Genomic DNA, 16,519 nt, shown 5'->3' with positions numbered 1-16,519 from the left:
ATTTCTGCCCCCACCCTGTCCCACTCCTCACCCCCGCCCCACTCCCCCCACAGCTCAGGCACCTCTGTAAATACCGCTCACTCCCTTTCCCTCATTTTCCCACTTTTGTTTTAAGCATTTGCCCCGCCCCCTCACATTCCCTCCTTTTTGGTACTCTGCCCGCAGGCGCCCCGCTCCGCCCTTTCACTCTGCTGGCTCCGCCCCTCGTACCCCGCCCCTCCTTTCCCTAGTCCTTGTACGCGCGAAGTGGGTGGTGATGCGGTGACGGGGCGACATCTCTGCACCCACGTTAGCTGCAGAAGCTGCCAAATTTCTCATGTCTTAGCCTCCTCTCCCTGCACCTCCCTAGAGTCGGGTTGCCCCGTCTGGGCCTTTGCGCCTGCAGCCTGCCCGACTCCTCCGTTAAGACCCTTGTCATTTCCGCCTCCTATTTCGCGCCTTCTCTTTTAGGCTCGGAGGGGGCGGAGTTGGAATGGCTGTACCACCGTTGCCGAGGCGACGACTTGGTTACTTCCGTTGGTACCAATACTTCCGGGTTGGCGTTGCAGTGGCGCTTCCGACTGTGGGAGCCTCGTCTTCCCAGTCGTCCGATGAGCCCGAGCAGGTGAGGGGGAGCTCCTGGGCTTCAAGGCTGGGGAGCGGGGCTGGGCCGCGCCAGGCCGCGCGGGGCCGGGCTGGCCTGGTTCCCGGCCTGGGAGGGGCTTAACGGTCCTTTGGTCTCTCTCTCCCCTCAGCTGAGTCCCTTCCCTGTCTTTCACTCTTCTGGCATCGGTGGTTTTACTTCTTCGATTGAACCCTGCTTCCTCGACCCCCCAGGGAGGCCGCCTCCTTCAGGCGCCTCCCTTCTCTCCACGAACTCGCTCTGACAGCTGAGGAACTGGCAAGATCCTGCTACCCAGAGGGTGAATGGGTATCTTTCCCGGAATAATCCTAATTTTTCTAAGGGTGAAGTTTGCAACGGCGGCCGTGATTGTAAGCGGAGTAAGCAAACACCTCCATTGTATTAGTGTGACGGATGCTGTTGAAAGATGCTCCCCTTCAGTTTCTACCCCCTGCCACTCCTTGAGGTCAAGGCATTGAAGGCATCTATTAAAATGCAGTTCAGCTAACTAATTAGGATGACAGCCATTATTAACATGAATTAGTTTCTCAGACAAGGTAACAGCAGGGACATTTGTAGTGTTCTGTCAGTGTTTCCTTGTTTTTTTCAGGCTGGGGATGCTTCAAGTCATCATGAACTCTTCCCTCCCCTTCATTCCCTACATCATCAAGTTCCTTTGTGTCTCTGTTTTAGAAGTTTATCTCTAACCTCACTGCCAACAAACATCTTGTCTGCTTTACTTCACACCATCCTAAGCTAGTTTCCCTGCCTCTCCTGTTTGTAATCCACTGGTTGGCTGCAGCCCTAGTAGGCTAACTAAATGTGGTAGATTTCCTCAAGTCACTTCCCTATTCAAAAATTTACAGTATCCCTCCCACCCTGCCACACACACTTTGGTTTCAGGACTTTCAACTTAACCTGTTCCTTATCATACTTTTTGTCTGATACTGTTTCAGTCAGATAAAATAATTCTCTGTTCCAGTTAGATTGCACTCTTCCTTCTGGGTCAAACCATACTGATGCTTGCCTCCACATGCTGTGTTTTTCCCCACATTTGTATCTATCCATCCTGTTCTCCTCCCCGCACCCTCTCCTTACCTATACCTGTTGAGATTCTACCTGCCCTCTGTCAAGGCCCACTTTAAGTTCTCTCATCTCCATAAGCCTTTTCAAATTATTCAAGCCCATGCGGATTGTCTCATTTTCCATGCTTCTCCTGCTCTTATAGTTTGTGCTACATAGTTTGGCACTTATTTTTTTCTTTAATGAACTACTCTGATTTCTTCCACCAGTTTATAAGCTCTTGAAAGGCAAGAACTGTATTTCATACAACTTTTATCCCCACACCCATCTCCTTAATTATCCAGGAAACATAAATATTGTCATGGTGTTAGAACATATGTTGTGTGTGTGTGTGTGTGTGTGTGTGTGTGTGTGTGTTTGTTTGTTTTAAACATCATGTTTATACCCATAGCACATTTGGGCATTTAGTATGCCTTCAATAAACATTTGCTTGACTCTCCATTATTACCTCCTGAATCTGAGAATCTCTAACGCCTACTCTTCCTTAAAGGAGAAAGCAAGAAAGGCACCTGCATTTTTCTGACCAGATCTTTGGAGTAGTGTAACAGGGTTATGTAATTTGTGTTCTAGATATTCTTCTGACTCTTTAGGCTATAAGATTTCCCTTAGTCAGACTTCAGAATACATGTCTGCATTTTGAAGGCATTTTTCATTGGCTTCTTAACACGATAAAAATATTTAAGGTACTATATTTCTACTTCAACTCAGATATGACTCTTTTCTTTTACCCATATCTGGGGATAGCCCCCACAAGTCAAAATCATTTTTAGAGTGCTTGGGGTATTTTACACAAGTAATTCTCTGCAACAAAAGCCAGGGGAGAGAATTAGTAGGGAGAGAATCTCTGAGGACCAGCAAAGTGTTGTGTACAGTGTGTAGCATTGGTCAGGTCCAGTAAGTTAACTTTCAAATTTTCCCCGTAACCTTTTACATACAGGCTGTATACATGCATAAAGGACATCACACTGGAACCAACCAAGTATTTATCAATAATAGACGTGTACCCAGTTCTGTACCAGCTATTGTAGGGGTTATAAAAAGTACTGTGAGACATGGTGTCGGCCTTCAGGGATCTTACCTAGTTAAGAGAGAAAATGACATGGGGCAACCAGAAGATAAACCTCATCCTAGTCATTATTTGTATGCCTGAGATTTAAGATATATAAGGGATACATGAAGGCTCAAAAGAGCATTATACAGCTGTGGAATAGCTATGACATAACATGCATGCATATATACAGCCTTATGTAAAAGGTTTTAGCTGACATTTGAGTGATTCAGTAGTGTGATATGGCCCCTACAAAAATGACTGAAATTTTCAGCTGTAGTAATTGAAGTGTAATATAGAGAATGACAAAAATGAGCACAAAGTAGGGTAGCCAGTCTTATTTTGCCAAATAAGAACACTAAACAATATCAGCTACCAACTACTAATACATTTCATACAAGAAAGGTGATTTTTAAAAAATGCTCCAGGAGTAGGAAGAACATGATCTTGTAATAGTCCTTTACATTAAATACATTTAGCTGAAATAAAAGGCACTAGGTGCCCTTATTTTCTTTAGTTCAAGCCAGAATCGTGAACATTTTCATTAAAGAACCACTGGGCTAACGGACCTGAGATTGTGACTGGTCTTTCTGGTCCCTGCTGTGGCTTTGCCCCCTGCCTTTAATTGCTTTATTATTGCTCCCTGAACCCTGAGCACATCTTCTTTATTAAAAGGCTGGGTAGCAGGTAGTCAAGTCAGGCTTCTTCTGCGATGAAAAGAGTTGAAGGAAGTTATAAAGAGAAAGTGTTGGAGACAAGTATAGCAGCCATTTGAAATGTTTGATTGTTTTGGGCAATCTCTAAATTGGTGAATGGAAAGGGCATTCCACCTTGCCCCAACTTAGAGAAGGGATATGCCATGGTCCTTGCGTTTCCATGCCTACCCTCTCATCATTTGTGTCATGTTTTACTATCAGTTGTAATCTTAAAATATGGGCATAGCTGAAAATGTTGATAAGGTAGTATTTAGTACTCAAGACTTATCTCAAGCTGCAGCTGATAATTGAGTTGCTTATTGCTACTTTGCTTTTTAGAATTATTTCCAACAGTTTTCCTCCAAAAGAGTTGTCTACTGCAGACTCTGTCAGATGGACTGGCTGATCATACTATGTTTGAAAGGAAGTTTCCATAATTATTTTTCTGGCCTCTAAAACATTTGTCTGCATGTTAGCTATCCTCTCTGGAAAATTGTTCTTTTGTGCTTAGTTACAGAGAATTCCTTATGTGGAAACGAAACAAAACCTTGTCTCCCATAAAAAGAGACTGTGATTCAATGGTGCTAACCCCAGATTGGGCAGTAGGGGAGGTGGGCAGTAAGTATTATCTGTTAAAATGTATATTTGAGTACTTAACTATTCAAAAATGTAATAATGATAATAGCTAATAGTTGAACTAGGTGCCGGGTACTTTTCTAAGTGTTTTACATATATTATTTAATTTTCACAACAACCCTATAATATAGTATTTATTATTATTCCCATTTTACAGTTCAGAAAACTCAGGCACACAGTGGTTAAATAACTTGCCCAAGGTCACAGAACTGATAAGTGGTGGTGTCAGGATTTAAACCTAGGCAAGTCTGACTTTAGAGTCTTCATTCCTGACTGTAAACCACTTGAAGTTGCTTTTGAAATTCAATAGTATGCATACCATGAAGATCTGAAAAAGGAATATTTAAAAGAAATCTGAGAATCCATCCTCAGAAAATAGATTGCTTCCAGCTGGACCAGGATTTAGTAGGCAATGCCTAGAGTAGTAGTTCTTAAAGCGTGGAAGCATCAGCATTATTTGCAAATTTGCAAATTTCCCAGACCACCAATCAAAAACTCTGAGGGTAAGGCCAGCAGTCAATGTTTTAATCTGCCTTCTAGATGATTCTGGTGCACATTGAAATTTGAAAACCACTGATTTAGAAGGCAGAACTGGAAAAAATAAAATCCAAGAGGGAAATAGCTGGGAGTGGCCGGAAAAAAAGGCTGAAAATATTGAGGGTGACAGGTCTAATGGGGGCAGGATGGGGAAGGAGGTGAGGGGGATGGGGAGTAGTATACATTGTTAAAGAACCCAAACATCAAAGAAAAACAATATTTGTATGTATGTGCTTTAAAAGGCCAGGGAAAAAGAGATTCATTAGATGGATGTATGTTAAATGTCAGAGAGAGGAGAGACATCATCCATATTGCCATCATTCCTCTGGGAACCAGAAGGAAGGTGAAAATGTGCTTAACTTACCCTGGGCCTAGTGGGGGGAGGTTGTGTGTAGCTGGAAAGTAGCTAGATGAAATAAAACCCTAACATTTAGTGGAGAGATGAGAGGACTAAGACTATGAGAGGGTAGTGGTGTCAGTCTGCCTTGCACCTGAATCAAGCTAACTGAATACCATGAACTGCTTTTATGAGATGCCTCAGCCTATATAATTTAAAGTCCAGGCTCCTTCACTTGTAATTTTCTAGTTGGATGTCTAAGTTGGGTGTGCTGGATGGAATGAAACCTCTTCTTTGGGTGGGGATGCGAATAACATTAAAGAAACTAGAGAACGTGAAGGGCACAGGTTGATATTTGAGTGAATCGAACACTTACCTCTACAGAATGGCAGTAAAGAACACATTCATGATCATCACATAAAACAGGAGCCTTCATTTTTTGTCATTCCACCTGGTAGGGTTTCTTCTCTACGTTTGTTTTATTTGCAAATTTTGTTGATATAAATTATGTGATCATACACTAACAGATGCTCCTCACTCTTGTGCCTTGTTCTGATTTGTGTTTACTTTTAGCACCAGAAAAGTGCCACTGTAAGCCATGAGATGTCTGGTCTGAATTGGAAACCCTTCGTATATGGCGGCCTTGCCTCTATTGTTGCTGAGTTTGGTAAGAAAGTGAAAACTGAGAAACCTGCTCCTTAGGGTATAGATATGGTAGCGTTATTTGTTTTTTGTTTTTTTTTGCGGTACGTGGGCCTCTCACTGTTGTGGCCTCTCCCGTTGCGGAGCACAGGCTGCGGACGCGCAGGCTCAGCGGCCATGGCTCACGGGCCCAGCCGCTCCGCGGCATGTGGGATCTTCCCAGACCGGGACACGAACCCGTGTCCCCCGCATCGGCAGGCGGAATCTCAACCACTGCGCCAACAGGGAAGCCCGCTTGCCCTATTTAAAAAAAAAATTATCATAAGAAAGTAATGTACTTTAAAAAAATATATTTATTTATTTATTTGGCTGCACCGGGCCTTCGTCGGAGCACGCAGGACCTTCGTTGCCGCGTGCTGGATCTTTGTGCGGCATGTGGGATCTTTAGTTGTGGCATGCAGGATCTTTTAGTTGCAGCATGCAGGATCTAGTTCCCTGACCAGGGGTTGAACCTGGGCCCCCTGCATTGGGAGCGCAGAGTCTCAACCACTGGACCATCAGGGAAGTCCTGCCCTATTTGTTTTAAAAACTGTTGTCTCAAAGCTATCAAGTAATATTTTCTTTATATATGGAATCTAAAAAAAAAATGGTTCTGATGAGCCTAGGGGCAGGACAGGAATAAAGACGCAGATGTAGAGAATGGACTTGAGGACACGGGGAGGGGGAAGTGTAAGCTGGGATGAAGTGAGAGAGTGGCATGGACATATATACACTACCAAATGTCAAATAGATAGCTAGTGGGAAGCAGCCTCAGAGCACAGGGAGATCAGCTCGGTGCTTTGTGACCACCTAGAAGGGTGGGATAGGGAGGGTGGGAGGGAGATGCAAGAAGGGGGAGATATGGGGATATATGTATACGTATAGCTGATTCACTTTGTTATACAGCAGAAACTAACACACCATTGTAAAGCAATTATACTCCAATAAAGATGTTAAAAAAAAAGATGTACACCTTAAAGAAAAAAAAGTACTACAGACGGTATGGCAAGTGAAGTTAAGAAAAGTCAATTTTAGGAAGCTGTTTTGATAGTTTAATTATTTGTTAATTTGCTATGCTTAGGAAACATACATGAAAATATAGAGGGAGTGAGATAAGATAGGGGTTTCTGTTATATTCTTATACAAGTGGCCTTTCTGTGTGCTCAGTTGTTTATAAATTTCTTAGTAAGTATTCAGATTTCCTTTTTTCAAACCTCTTTCCCATTTTAGAAGATTGACCAAGATCAAACCAGATTCTTTTCTATTTGATTTTAATTTTGAAATACTTTTAGATTGTGTTTTTTCATCTTCCAAATTTTCTTTCCTAAACTGTTCATAAGTGACCCCAATCCACTAGTTTTTATTGACTTTCTTGGCATATTGTCTGGTGTTATGATATCAAGGTCATCAGTGACCAGAGCTGCATAAATATCTTGTTAGTTTTAGACCTTGAAATAGTCCTTGAAATATATTTTGCCAATGTAATGACCACTTCTCTGTGTTGATATAATAAGAGAAAGAAGTTTGGTTAAAGAAAATTTCCCACTCAGCACTGTGCTGGTGTTAGTCCTGAATTACCTAAGGAACCCAGATGAGTAGGCCAAATAGGACTTTGCCATTATCTTTCATAATACTAGAAAACTATTTCTCATAGACAGATAAAAGAAAAAACCCACAAAACTTTGTAATAGTATTTAAGAGTATGTGGAGCAGCAATCCCATGCTTTCCTATCTTCTTGGTGAAGATTTGGGGAGATTTTATGAGGGAGAAGTAGGGAGACTTGAGGTGGGAGGGGGGCAGAAGGAAGAGACAGATAAATGCCAGATTGTATGTTAACAGATGAAATTAAAACATTTACGTATTTTGCATTTATAGTGTATTAGGACTATCCTAAAGCACTTTATTATATCACAGTTTCAGTTATACTGTGGGTCAAATCCTGCTGCCTAGATATAGTACATTTCACTTTATCACATACAACTCTTGTCCTCTGATAGTGATATTTAAGTAGAGACCTAGGTGTTAGAAAAAGAACTTTGTCTTATGTTTTAAAAATTACCATTGGCTTAAATTCATCCAAAACTTAACTGTGATTCTTTGGAAAAACTTATAAATGAGTGTGTTCCTTCACAGGAACTTTCCCTGTGGACTTGACCAAAACGCGACTTCAAGTTCAAGGCCAAAGTATTGATGTCCGCTTCAAAGAGATAAAATACCGAGGAATGTTTCATGCCTTGTTCCGAATCTATAAGGAAGAAGGTGTATTGGCTCTGTATTCAGGGTGAGACTGGACTCTTTCCTTACGTCACGAATAGAAATACTTTTTTGAGAAGCCATGTATTTCAGCTGTCTGATAGTTTGTGCCCTTTATATTCACCATTTCAACTTATAATTCAATATTGATGTGCCAGTTTATATTTCACCTGCTTGTAAATCTTGAGCTTTGGATCTTGTGTTCATTTGGCTATAAGCGATACATTTTAAAGTGGATATCTCAAAAGCCAAAGCAGCATTGGCTTTTTCCTGTTTTCCTGAGAGTCATCCATAGCCACTGTGAATAGCGGCACCAATTCGCAGTATATATTTCTGTGATAATCTTCCTGAGTTGCCAAATACTGACTTGTAAAAACATTTTTCCTCTTTAAAGAAATACTATTCTGGCAGTTTAAATAGAAAATGCAGAATGAAAGAGCGGGAGATCCATCATTTTTGGGGGGGGGGGTCATCTTTTGGTTATTCATATGTCAGTGGTTTATTGTCCAGTGTGTTGTTTATCTGCTGCCAATTTACTAGTCCACTCCTGCATCTAGGGTACCAGTTTATTGCTCAGAGAATGGATATCAGTTTTATTATTAACTTACGTTAGCCTTAATTTCAAAGATAGTTTACTTGGGGGAAAAAATCAAATATTACATCCTTAAGCAAGTGAATCATGGATCATCTGTTTCACCTTGTTCTTTTATCAGCACAGATGATCACAAGATTATTTTTTTCAGATAGCAAGCAATAAAGTCAGAAATATGCATGTTTTGTCATCATTTTAAAATCTTAACTGTTTGAGCTGCTGCTGTCTTTCTATTTATAACAGCTAAAGTATACTTCTGCAGTTTGGAAGAATCTCAAAGGAGGTATGAGTGAGAATGTCTTCAGTTTATAAGCAGAACTTAAATAGGGTGAAATCTTGGCTCTGGTACCTCCTTGATAGGATTGAAGATATATCTGCATCTGCTAGGAAGTAAGGTTGATTTAAAAAAAAAATCTATGAAGTGGGTAACGGTGTGTACTTTTTCTACATTACTGGATTCAATATGCTGATATTTTGTTAAGGAGTTTTGCATCTAAGTTCATGAGAGATATTGGCTTGTAGTTAGTTTTCCTTTTCTGTACTGTTTTTTTGGTTTTGTTAGCAGGGTAATACTAGCTTCATAAAATGAGTTGGGAAGTGTTCCCTCTTCTGTTTTCTGGAAGAGATTGTGTAAGATTGGCATTCATTTATTAAGTATTTGGTAGAACTCCCCAGTGAAATGATCTGGGTGGGCCTGGAGAGTTCCTTTTTGGGAACTTTTAAATTATAAATTAAAAAATTTTAATGATTATGAGATTATTCAGATTATCTATTTCATCTTGATCGAGTTTTGGTAGTTTGTAGTTTACAAGGAATTAGTCCATTTCTTCTAAGTTGTTGAATTTATGAGCATAAGGTTGTTTATAGTATTCCTTTATTATTCTTTTAATGACTGCAGAATTGTAGTGCTATTCCTCGTTTTATTCCTGTTGGTGACATTTCTCTTTTTACTACTGGGACCCTTGCTAGAGTTTTATTAGTTTTATTGATTTTTTTTCAAAATAACTTTGTTTCATTGATTTTTCTTTATTTTCCTGTTTTCAAGTTTATTAATTTATGCTCTTTATTATTTACTTCCTTCTGCTTGCTTTGGGTTCATTTTGCTCTTCTTTTTTCTAGTTTCTTGAGGGTAGGAACTTAAATTATTGATTATTTTGAGACTTTCCCTCTTTTCTAATGTAAGCATTTTGTGCTATAAATTTCTCTCTCAGCACTGCTTTGGTTGCATCCCACATATTTTAATAGGTTGAATTTTCATCTTCATTCAATTCTATTTATTTAAAAAATACACCCATGTCACCCATGGATTGTTTAGAAGTATCATTTAATTTCCAAGTGTTTGTGGATTTTCCTTATTGATTTCCAGCTTAATTCCATTATGGTCAGAGAACATATTCTATATGATTTCAATTATTTTAAATTTTTGAGGTTTGTTTCATGACCTAGATGTGCTCTCTTGATGAATCCATGGATGCTTGAAAAAAATGCGTATTTTGCTGTTTTTATGGAATGAGGGGGGTGATGGAAGTGAGTAGGCTGTCTAGATATGTATAATCTGTGAGTGCATGTTAAGTATAACTGACTTTCTTTTTCTTTCCTTCTTTCTGGCAGAATCGCTCCTGCTTTACTAAGACAGGCATCATATGGCACCATTAAAATTGGCATTTACCAGAGCTTGAAGAGATTATTTGTAGAACGTTTAGAAGGTCAGTATAAGACTCCTTATTCTCTTTTAAGGTAACACTCAAAGGGATTGTTGAAATCATGCTTAATGAGAAGTGTTCATCACAGGGTGCCTGAGAATGGGTAGCAGTCATTGCAAGGACAAAATAAGCTTGTACTGATTTGGGATTAATCCTTGCAGAGGTGATGTATAGGTTAGAGGGACCTGCTCTTCAAGTTTGTCCCTTTTCCTATCAAACGAACAAAAAAAGGCTTCTGGTCCTCACAGAGAGAACATGGAGCAAACTTGTTGAGAAAATTAATGCTGTCCTCATCTACAAGAGGACTTCAACTATAAGGAATCCTCTAGCTGTGGGTTTTGATAAGCTTTGGTCAGGTAGAGTAGTTTTATATATATACAAAATATGGCCACCTTAACCCACATTCAGCATTACCATATGTCTCTCTATTTGCTGCTGTAGCTTTTTCAGCTCAATACTATACTAAAATGGTTATTTTACTACAGGCCTGAGGCTGTTGCATAGTTGGGGACAGCTGGAGAGCTTTTCGGTTCGTAATGTCCTTTGAATTGCTTTATTGTCTAAGTCAACTTTTTCTGGAGCCTTTTTGCGGTACACGGGCCTCTCACTGTCGTGGCCTCTCCCGTTGTGGAGCACAGGCTCCGGACGCGCAGGCTCAGCGGCCATGGCTCACGGGCCCAGCCGCTCCATGGCATGTGGGATCTTCCCAGACCGGGGCACGAACCCGTGTCCCCTGCATCGGCAGGCGGACTCCCAACCACTGCACCACCAGGGAAGCCCGGTTTACCTAGGTTTTAACTTGTAGGCTCGCTCTGGTGAGGAGGCGTGGTGAAGATTGAATTTTAGAACAATACGCTCTGTGGTTTCTTTGTTCTTTTTTCTAGCTGAGAGGATTTAGTTCCAAATGACTAGTTTTTCCACATTTAACTACAGAAATCTTCTGTCAATAAATAGAGGCTAGTAGATAATATGGCCAATTAAAATTAATATTTAGGTTTTTTTTTTCCTATTAGACATAAGATTTTATCCTTTAACATTCGGTTCCTGAGTCTTTAGAGTTGATGATTCTCCAGAAAAAGACTTAAAAATTTTTTTCTTTAGATGTTTGAAATGATTGAAGGAGAAATAGCACATTCTGAATTTATATGGAATATTGGCAGTTATACAGAATAATAGGATATATTCCAGTGTGTTTTAGAAATATCTATTTTAATTTTATATGTTTCAGTACTGATTTGGAACCTAGAAATATTTGAGTTTCTTTATTTTCATAAGCTTTGTGGTTCATTTCTGTAGTCAGTTCTCTGACATGGTTCCCTTTCTCTGATAGCTCAGCGCTCTGTTCTCAGAAACTGGTACCTCTTACAAGCAGACCTTTCTTTTTTTTGTTCATTTTTACAGATGAAACTCTTTTAATTAATATGATATGTGGGGTAGTGTCAGGAGTGATATCTTCCACTATAGCCAATCCCACCGATGTGCTAAAGGTAAGAGAAGTCTGGCAGCGTTGGATGTATGCAGTGTGACACGAAAAGAGCATGAGCTTTGAGTCAGATTTGGGCTCAGATCCCCACTCCGTCACTTGCCAGCTGTAAAACCTTGGGCAAATCACTTAACTGCTTTAAGCCTCAGTTTCTTCATTTGTAAAATGAAGATAATTCAGTATGTATTGCATAGGGTTGTTAAGGATTAAAGATAATATATGTAAACTGTTATCATTGTACTTGGTAGGTAGTTGATGCTTAATAAATAGTAGTCAATTTATTATGATGTGCATTAATCCATTGGTCTTCAAACTAGAGTATGCAAACCTTTATAGGTTCTTTCCAAGGGGGCTATGCAATTTTTTTGGGGGGGGCTATGCAATTTTAAGGGAATCAATTTCCAGATCCCTTACTTTCTTTGTACCCTTCTCAAAAACTGATCTGAAAATGAGCTTGTGTTTAGAACAGCCCTTGCCCCACTTTACAAAAGAAAGGCACATTCCCCCACCCATTCCAAAACACAGTATGGTATATTGACCTGTGGTGTAACCTGGAGTATCAGACAAAGAGATAAAGTGAAATACAGTTTTTAGAGAAGCCTCCTTTAATAACTAATTGAAATACTGTAAATCTATAATGTCGCTATCTTTTCCTGTCTTATCCATATTTCTATTAAGAATGAGATTTGGCTTTAAAATGATATATTTTGGCCTATTAGAGATATTCTGAATTCAGAACCAGAACAGTATAGGTTAGTGGTGCTGAGTTTTTTTACAACGTAATTGAATTTCTTTCAGATTTTATCAAAATTCAGAATAAAACATTTATTTAATAATATCAATGATATCAATCTATATCTTATTTAATCTAATAATCTAACTTAATCTAATAATAGCAATCCGCATCTTATTTTTGAGATAAAATCGTTAACATTTTTTACTTATTAACTCATTTACACTTATGATAATTAAAAGCACTAAATATATGATTAAAATGTGTAAGAGGATCCCAAGTTTTTAAAAATCATTTTAGGGGGAATGTGAGAAAAAAGAGTAAGAGAACATATGTTTTATTTATTTGAAACCACAAGTGGCTAGGTTGGTGGAGGGGAGATCTATTGTGATTCAGAGTTTTGAGAACCGAGAGAGTGACTTGAAAAACAACACACGTGAAAGAAACCAGTGGTGGTTGATGAAGAAATGATATGAAATGATATTTCTGGGTTAAATTGAGAATACTTTAGCTACAGAATTTTTATATCACTTTAGATTTACAGAACAAGTATTTTGAAGATAATTGACTATATCCTAAAACTCTAAAATATGTGCAATATAATTACACTGGTTAGAATGTGCTTTTCAAGAACAATAATATTTAATTCCCTAAAACTTCCTTTGTTATCCATCAGGGTCCTAAACTTAATCATATAAGTGATTCACTTCAATTTCCTGTTGCTCTGACCTGTCTGGTACAATTACAACCATTGACCAATGCTACAATCTCCCTTTTCCTTTCATATCCTTAGGTAGGGCTGAGTGGTGAGTGGTGCTGGGACGTGGAGGGTCGGGGGTAGTCACAATCCTATATAGGAGTTATAATCACAGTTGGGCTGTTTAATTCTTTCATTTATCCTTGAATAGATCTTTCTCTGAACTACGTGCCGCTTCCTTGCCTTTGTGCATGTAGTTCTCTTTTTGCCTGCAATGCCTTTTCCCCCTTTCCTCATGAATTTATCCTTCAAGACTGCTCAGGAACAGGGCCAAGACTAGGACAAGGGAGATACTCCCCTTGGGTGCAAAATGTAAGGGTGTGCCAAAAAATTCAATAATCAAGAGAAATAACATTTTTATGCAATATTTTTCAAAAATTAAAATGAATGTGAAAAATTCATGATGAACAAAATAGCAATATTTTGTACAATCCGTCTCACTCACTCTAATCCCGCCCTGTTGGATCCTGTCTTTAATTACAGTTTTGATACTTGGTTCATCATGGGTTTTTGTGCATTAATTTTGATTTTTAAAAATATCACATTAAGATATTATTTATCTGGATTACTGAGGTTTTTTACAACCCCCCCCCCCACTACATTTTGTGCCTGAGGAAAGTGCCACACTTGCCTCACCCTCATCCCAGCCCTGGTCAGGAATCACCTGCATAAAGAAGTCTTCTACTTACCATAGGATATTTGTGGTTTCAATTTGTCTTTGTGATAGTTTCTATTCCATTTTAATTTGGTTTAGGTTTTATTTCAAAACTCTTAGTAGTAGCAGTTGACTTTCCGCATAAAAACATGCTGCTGTAACATGATTTACCAAGAGCATTTATTAAAACCTAGAGTTGTGCTTCATGAAAATCAGGCCTACATTTGGGCCACTAGTACTTAGTGACTGACTACTATGATCTATATGTGCATTCGGTGGAAATTGTACCAAATCTTTTACATGGCCTTTTAATGCTGTATCTCCTTTCTTGTGCCTCTCAAAGGCTACTTTGCAGAATACAGTGTCATGCTTTTTACAAGTAAAACTCAATTTAAGGTCTTGTAAGCATTAAATTATATTTTTAAACTTTTTTCCTGCTTTTTATACTTCAATAAGCAATGCATGTTCAATGTAGTAAAAAGTGGAAGGCAGGAAAAAACACAAAAGAGAAAAATGCCCACTTGGAGCTTCATCACTTAGACGTAAGCCACTGTCAACATTTGGGTGTGTATGTTTAGTCAGTCTCTTTGTTGAACATATGGTTATTTTTAAGTCTACATGTTTTTGATAAAAATGATATACCATACATACTGCTTTGCAACCTGCTTTTTCTATTTAGCAATTAATTGTTGACATTTTCCAATATCCACAAATATTATTCTACAATAAAATTTTATGGCTGCATAGTATTCCCTTAAATGGATGTATCATAGTTTATGCAGCTAATCCTTTGTTGTTATTTTTGGACATATAGGTTGTTTATAGTTTTTCACTAAACTAATCATAGTTTAAATGGGTTATTTTCTATCCCTACAGAGTACTCATTCTTTCTTTTCCCCAAATTTTTTTCCAACTCCAGAAATGATGGACTTAGTATGAGGAATGTGAGGCTGATAAAAATTGTCTTTATAAAATATACTTTGACACAAATTACATTCTTTCTATATGTAGCTTAAGTCATTAATTTCATCATAATAGTAAGCTGATTTTTAATTCCCAAATACTGTTTTCTTCATTTTAAATGAGTGAAACATCTCAATTTGGTTCTCTGTCAAAATAAAATGTTCACCTCTTCTGATTTTAGATTCGAATGCAGGCTCAAGGAAGCTTGTTCCAAGGCAGCATGATTGGCAGCTTCATTGATATATACCAACAAGAAGGTACCAGGGGTCTGTGGAGGGTGAGTAATCTTTTCTTGGTATTATTCTTTACACAGTTGCTAGAATTTGCAAAAATTACCTTTTATATAAAGCCATAAAATTGTGAATTGTCACCTTATACTATGTAAGATTCTTGGTAACCTAAAAAATAAGGTAAGAAGCTCCTTATCAGCTATGAAAGGACCAAAACTTATCAGTTGTCTTTATTTCTGCTTAATGTTTGGGGATTGTATTTGTGAGAGAAGTTATATTGTTTGAGATAGCCATTTTGGTTTGTTCAAATTCACAGTGAGTTTAACTTTTCAATCTATATTTTTGCCAGTTTTGTATTAACACAGCAATGTATGTTTATGGTAGTCTCTGTAGTGCTTATGATCAAAATTTATTGCCTAAAACAACTTTTTTAACATTATAAAAGGTAAAAGATATACTATAAAATGTTGAGAAAGTATATAAAAGATAAAAATATCCAGTAGTCCCACTAGCTAGAGATATCACTGTTAACATTTTGTCGTATTATCTTCCACTCTTCTATCTATACTTTTTAAAATATTTTTGTTCCTGTAATTTTTTATCCAGTTTTAATCACTTAGGATTGTAATATTTAATAAGACTACTAGTAGTAGAGAGTAGAATGGGAAATCCATTAATAGACTCTTAAAAGAGAGAGCTTTACTTTTATTATTTCTTTATAATTTTCCCTAACTACTTACTATAAAAATTTTCAAACATACAGACAAGTTGGAAGAACAGAACAATGAACACCTACATAGCTGGATTAAATGACTCAAAGTTTGGCCCTATTTGCTTTATCTACTTATGTATATACACACATGCACACACATACCCATACACACACACATACACACACACACGTGCACACTCTCTTTTTTTGTTTAAATATCTAATGAGTCTCTCTTTTTCCTTTTTTTCCTAAACTATTTGAAAGGAAGTTGCAGACATCGTGTTACTCCCCTAAGTACTTCATTATGCATCTCCTAAGAATAAGGACATTCTCCTACATAATAACAATACCATTGTCACACCTAAGAAAATTAATAAGTCCCTAATATCTAATACCTAGTCCATATTCAAATTTCCTTTATTGATGAGGTCAGGTCAGTTTTCTTATATAAAATGTTTCCTTGCATTTCCCCTGTATTTCCTGTAAGCTAGAAGTTAGATCTGTTGGCTTGATTAGATGCATGTTAAACTTCATAGATGACACTATTTCATATGCATCACAGCAAGAGACACAAAATGATAGTTTGTCCCAAAATTGGTGATGCCAAGTTCGTTTACTTGTTAAGATGATGCCTACCAGGTCTTATCATAGTAAAAGATACGTTTCTTTCCCCCTTTGCAATTAGCAAGTAATTTGTAGGGTAAAATTCTAACAACGTGCATATATCCTATTACTTAATGACCTTTCACCAAATGATCTTAGCATCCGTTAATGATCCTTGATGTTTGCTTTTTGATAAAAAGCACTTGGAGGTACACT

At 38.1% G+C, this 16,519-nt stretch overlaps 1 protein-coding gene across 4 annotated transcripts in view; it reads left to right on the top strand.

Annotated features, from left to right (window-relative positions):
• The first annotated feature begins 540 nt into the window (after nucleotides 1–540).
• SLC25A14 (solute carrier family 25 member 14) overlaps nucleotides 541–16,519 on the top strand; it is a 34,159-nt gene continuing 18,180 nt past the window's right edge. For 2 of the 4 annotated variants that reach the window (XM_060002965.1, XM_060002967.1), the window contains exons 1-7: nucleotides 571–604; nucleotides 735–981; nucleotides 5,511–5,604; nucleotides 7,753–7,900; nucleotides 10,076–10,170; nucleotides 11,569–11,654; nucleotides 14,940–15,035. In XM_060002965.1, coding sequence (XP_059858948.1) covers nucleotides 907–981; nucleotides 5,511–5,604; nucleotides 7,753–7,900; nucleotides 10,076–10,170; nucleotides 11,569–11,654; nucleotides 14,940–15,035 — 594 coding nt within the window. In that variant the 5' untranslated portion in view covers nucleotides 571–604; nucleotides 735–906. Of the gene's footprint in view, nucleotides 605–734; nucleotides 982–5,510; nucleotides 5,605–7,752; nucleotides 7,901–10,075; nucleotides 10,171–11,568; nucleotides 11,655–14,939; nucleotides 15,036–16,519 lie in introns of all 4 variants that reach the window. The other 2 variants (XM_060002966.1, XM_060002964.1) reach the window with 2 other exon arrangements.

The sequence above is a fragment of the Delphinus delphis genome, chromosome X (genome assembly GCF_949987515.2).
Source record: "Delphinus delphis chromosome X, mDelDel1.2, whole genome shotgun sequence".
Classification (NCBI taxonomy): Eukaryota; Metazoa; Chordata; class Mammalia; order Artiodactyla; family Delphinidae; genus Delphinus; species Delphinus delphis.
The sequence above is the reverse complement of the archived record's forward strand: the minus strand, read 5'-3'. Positions and strand labels throughout refer to the sequence as shown.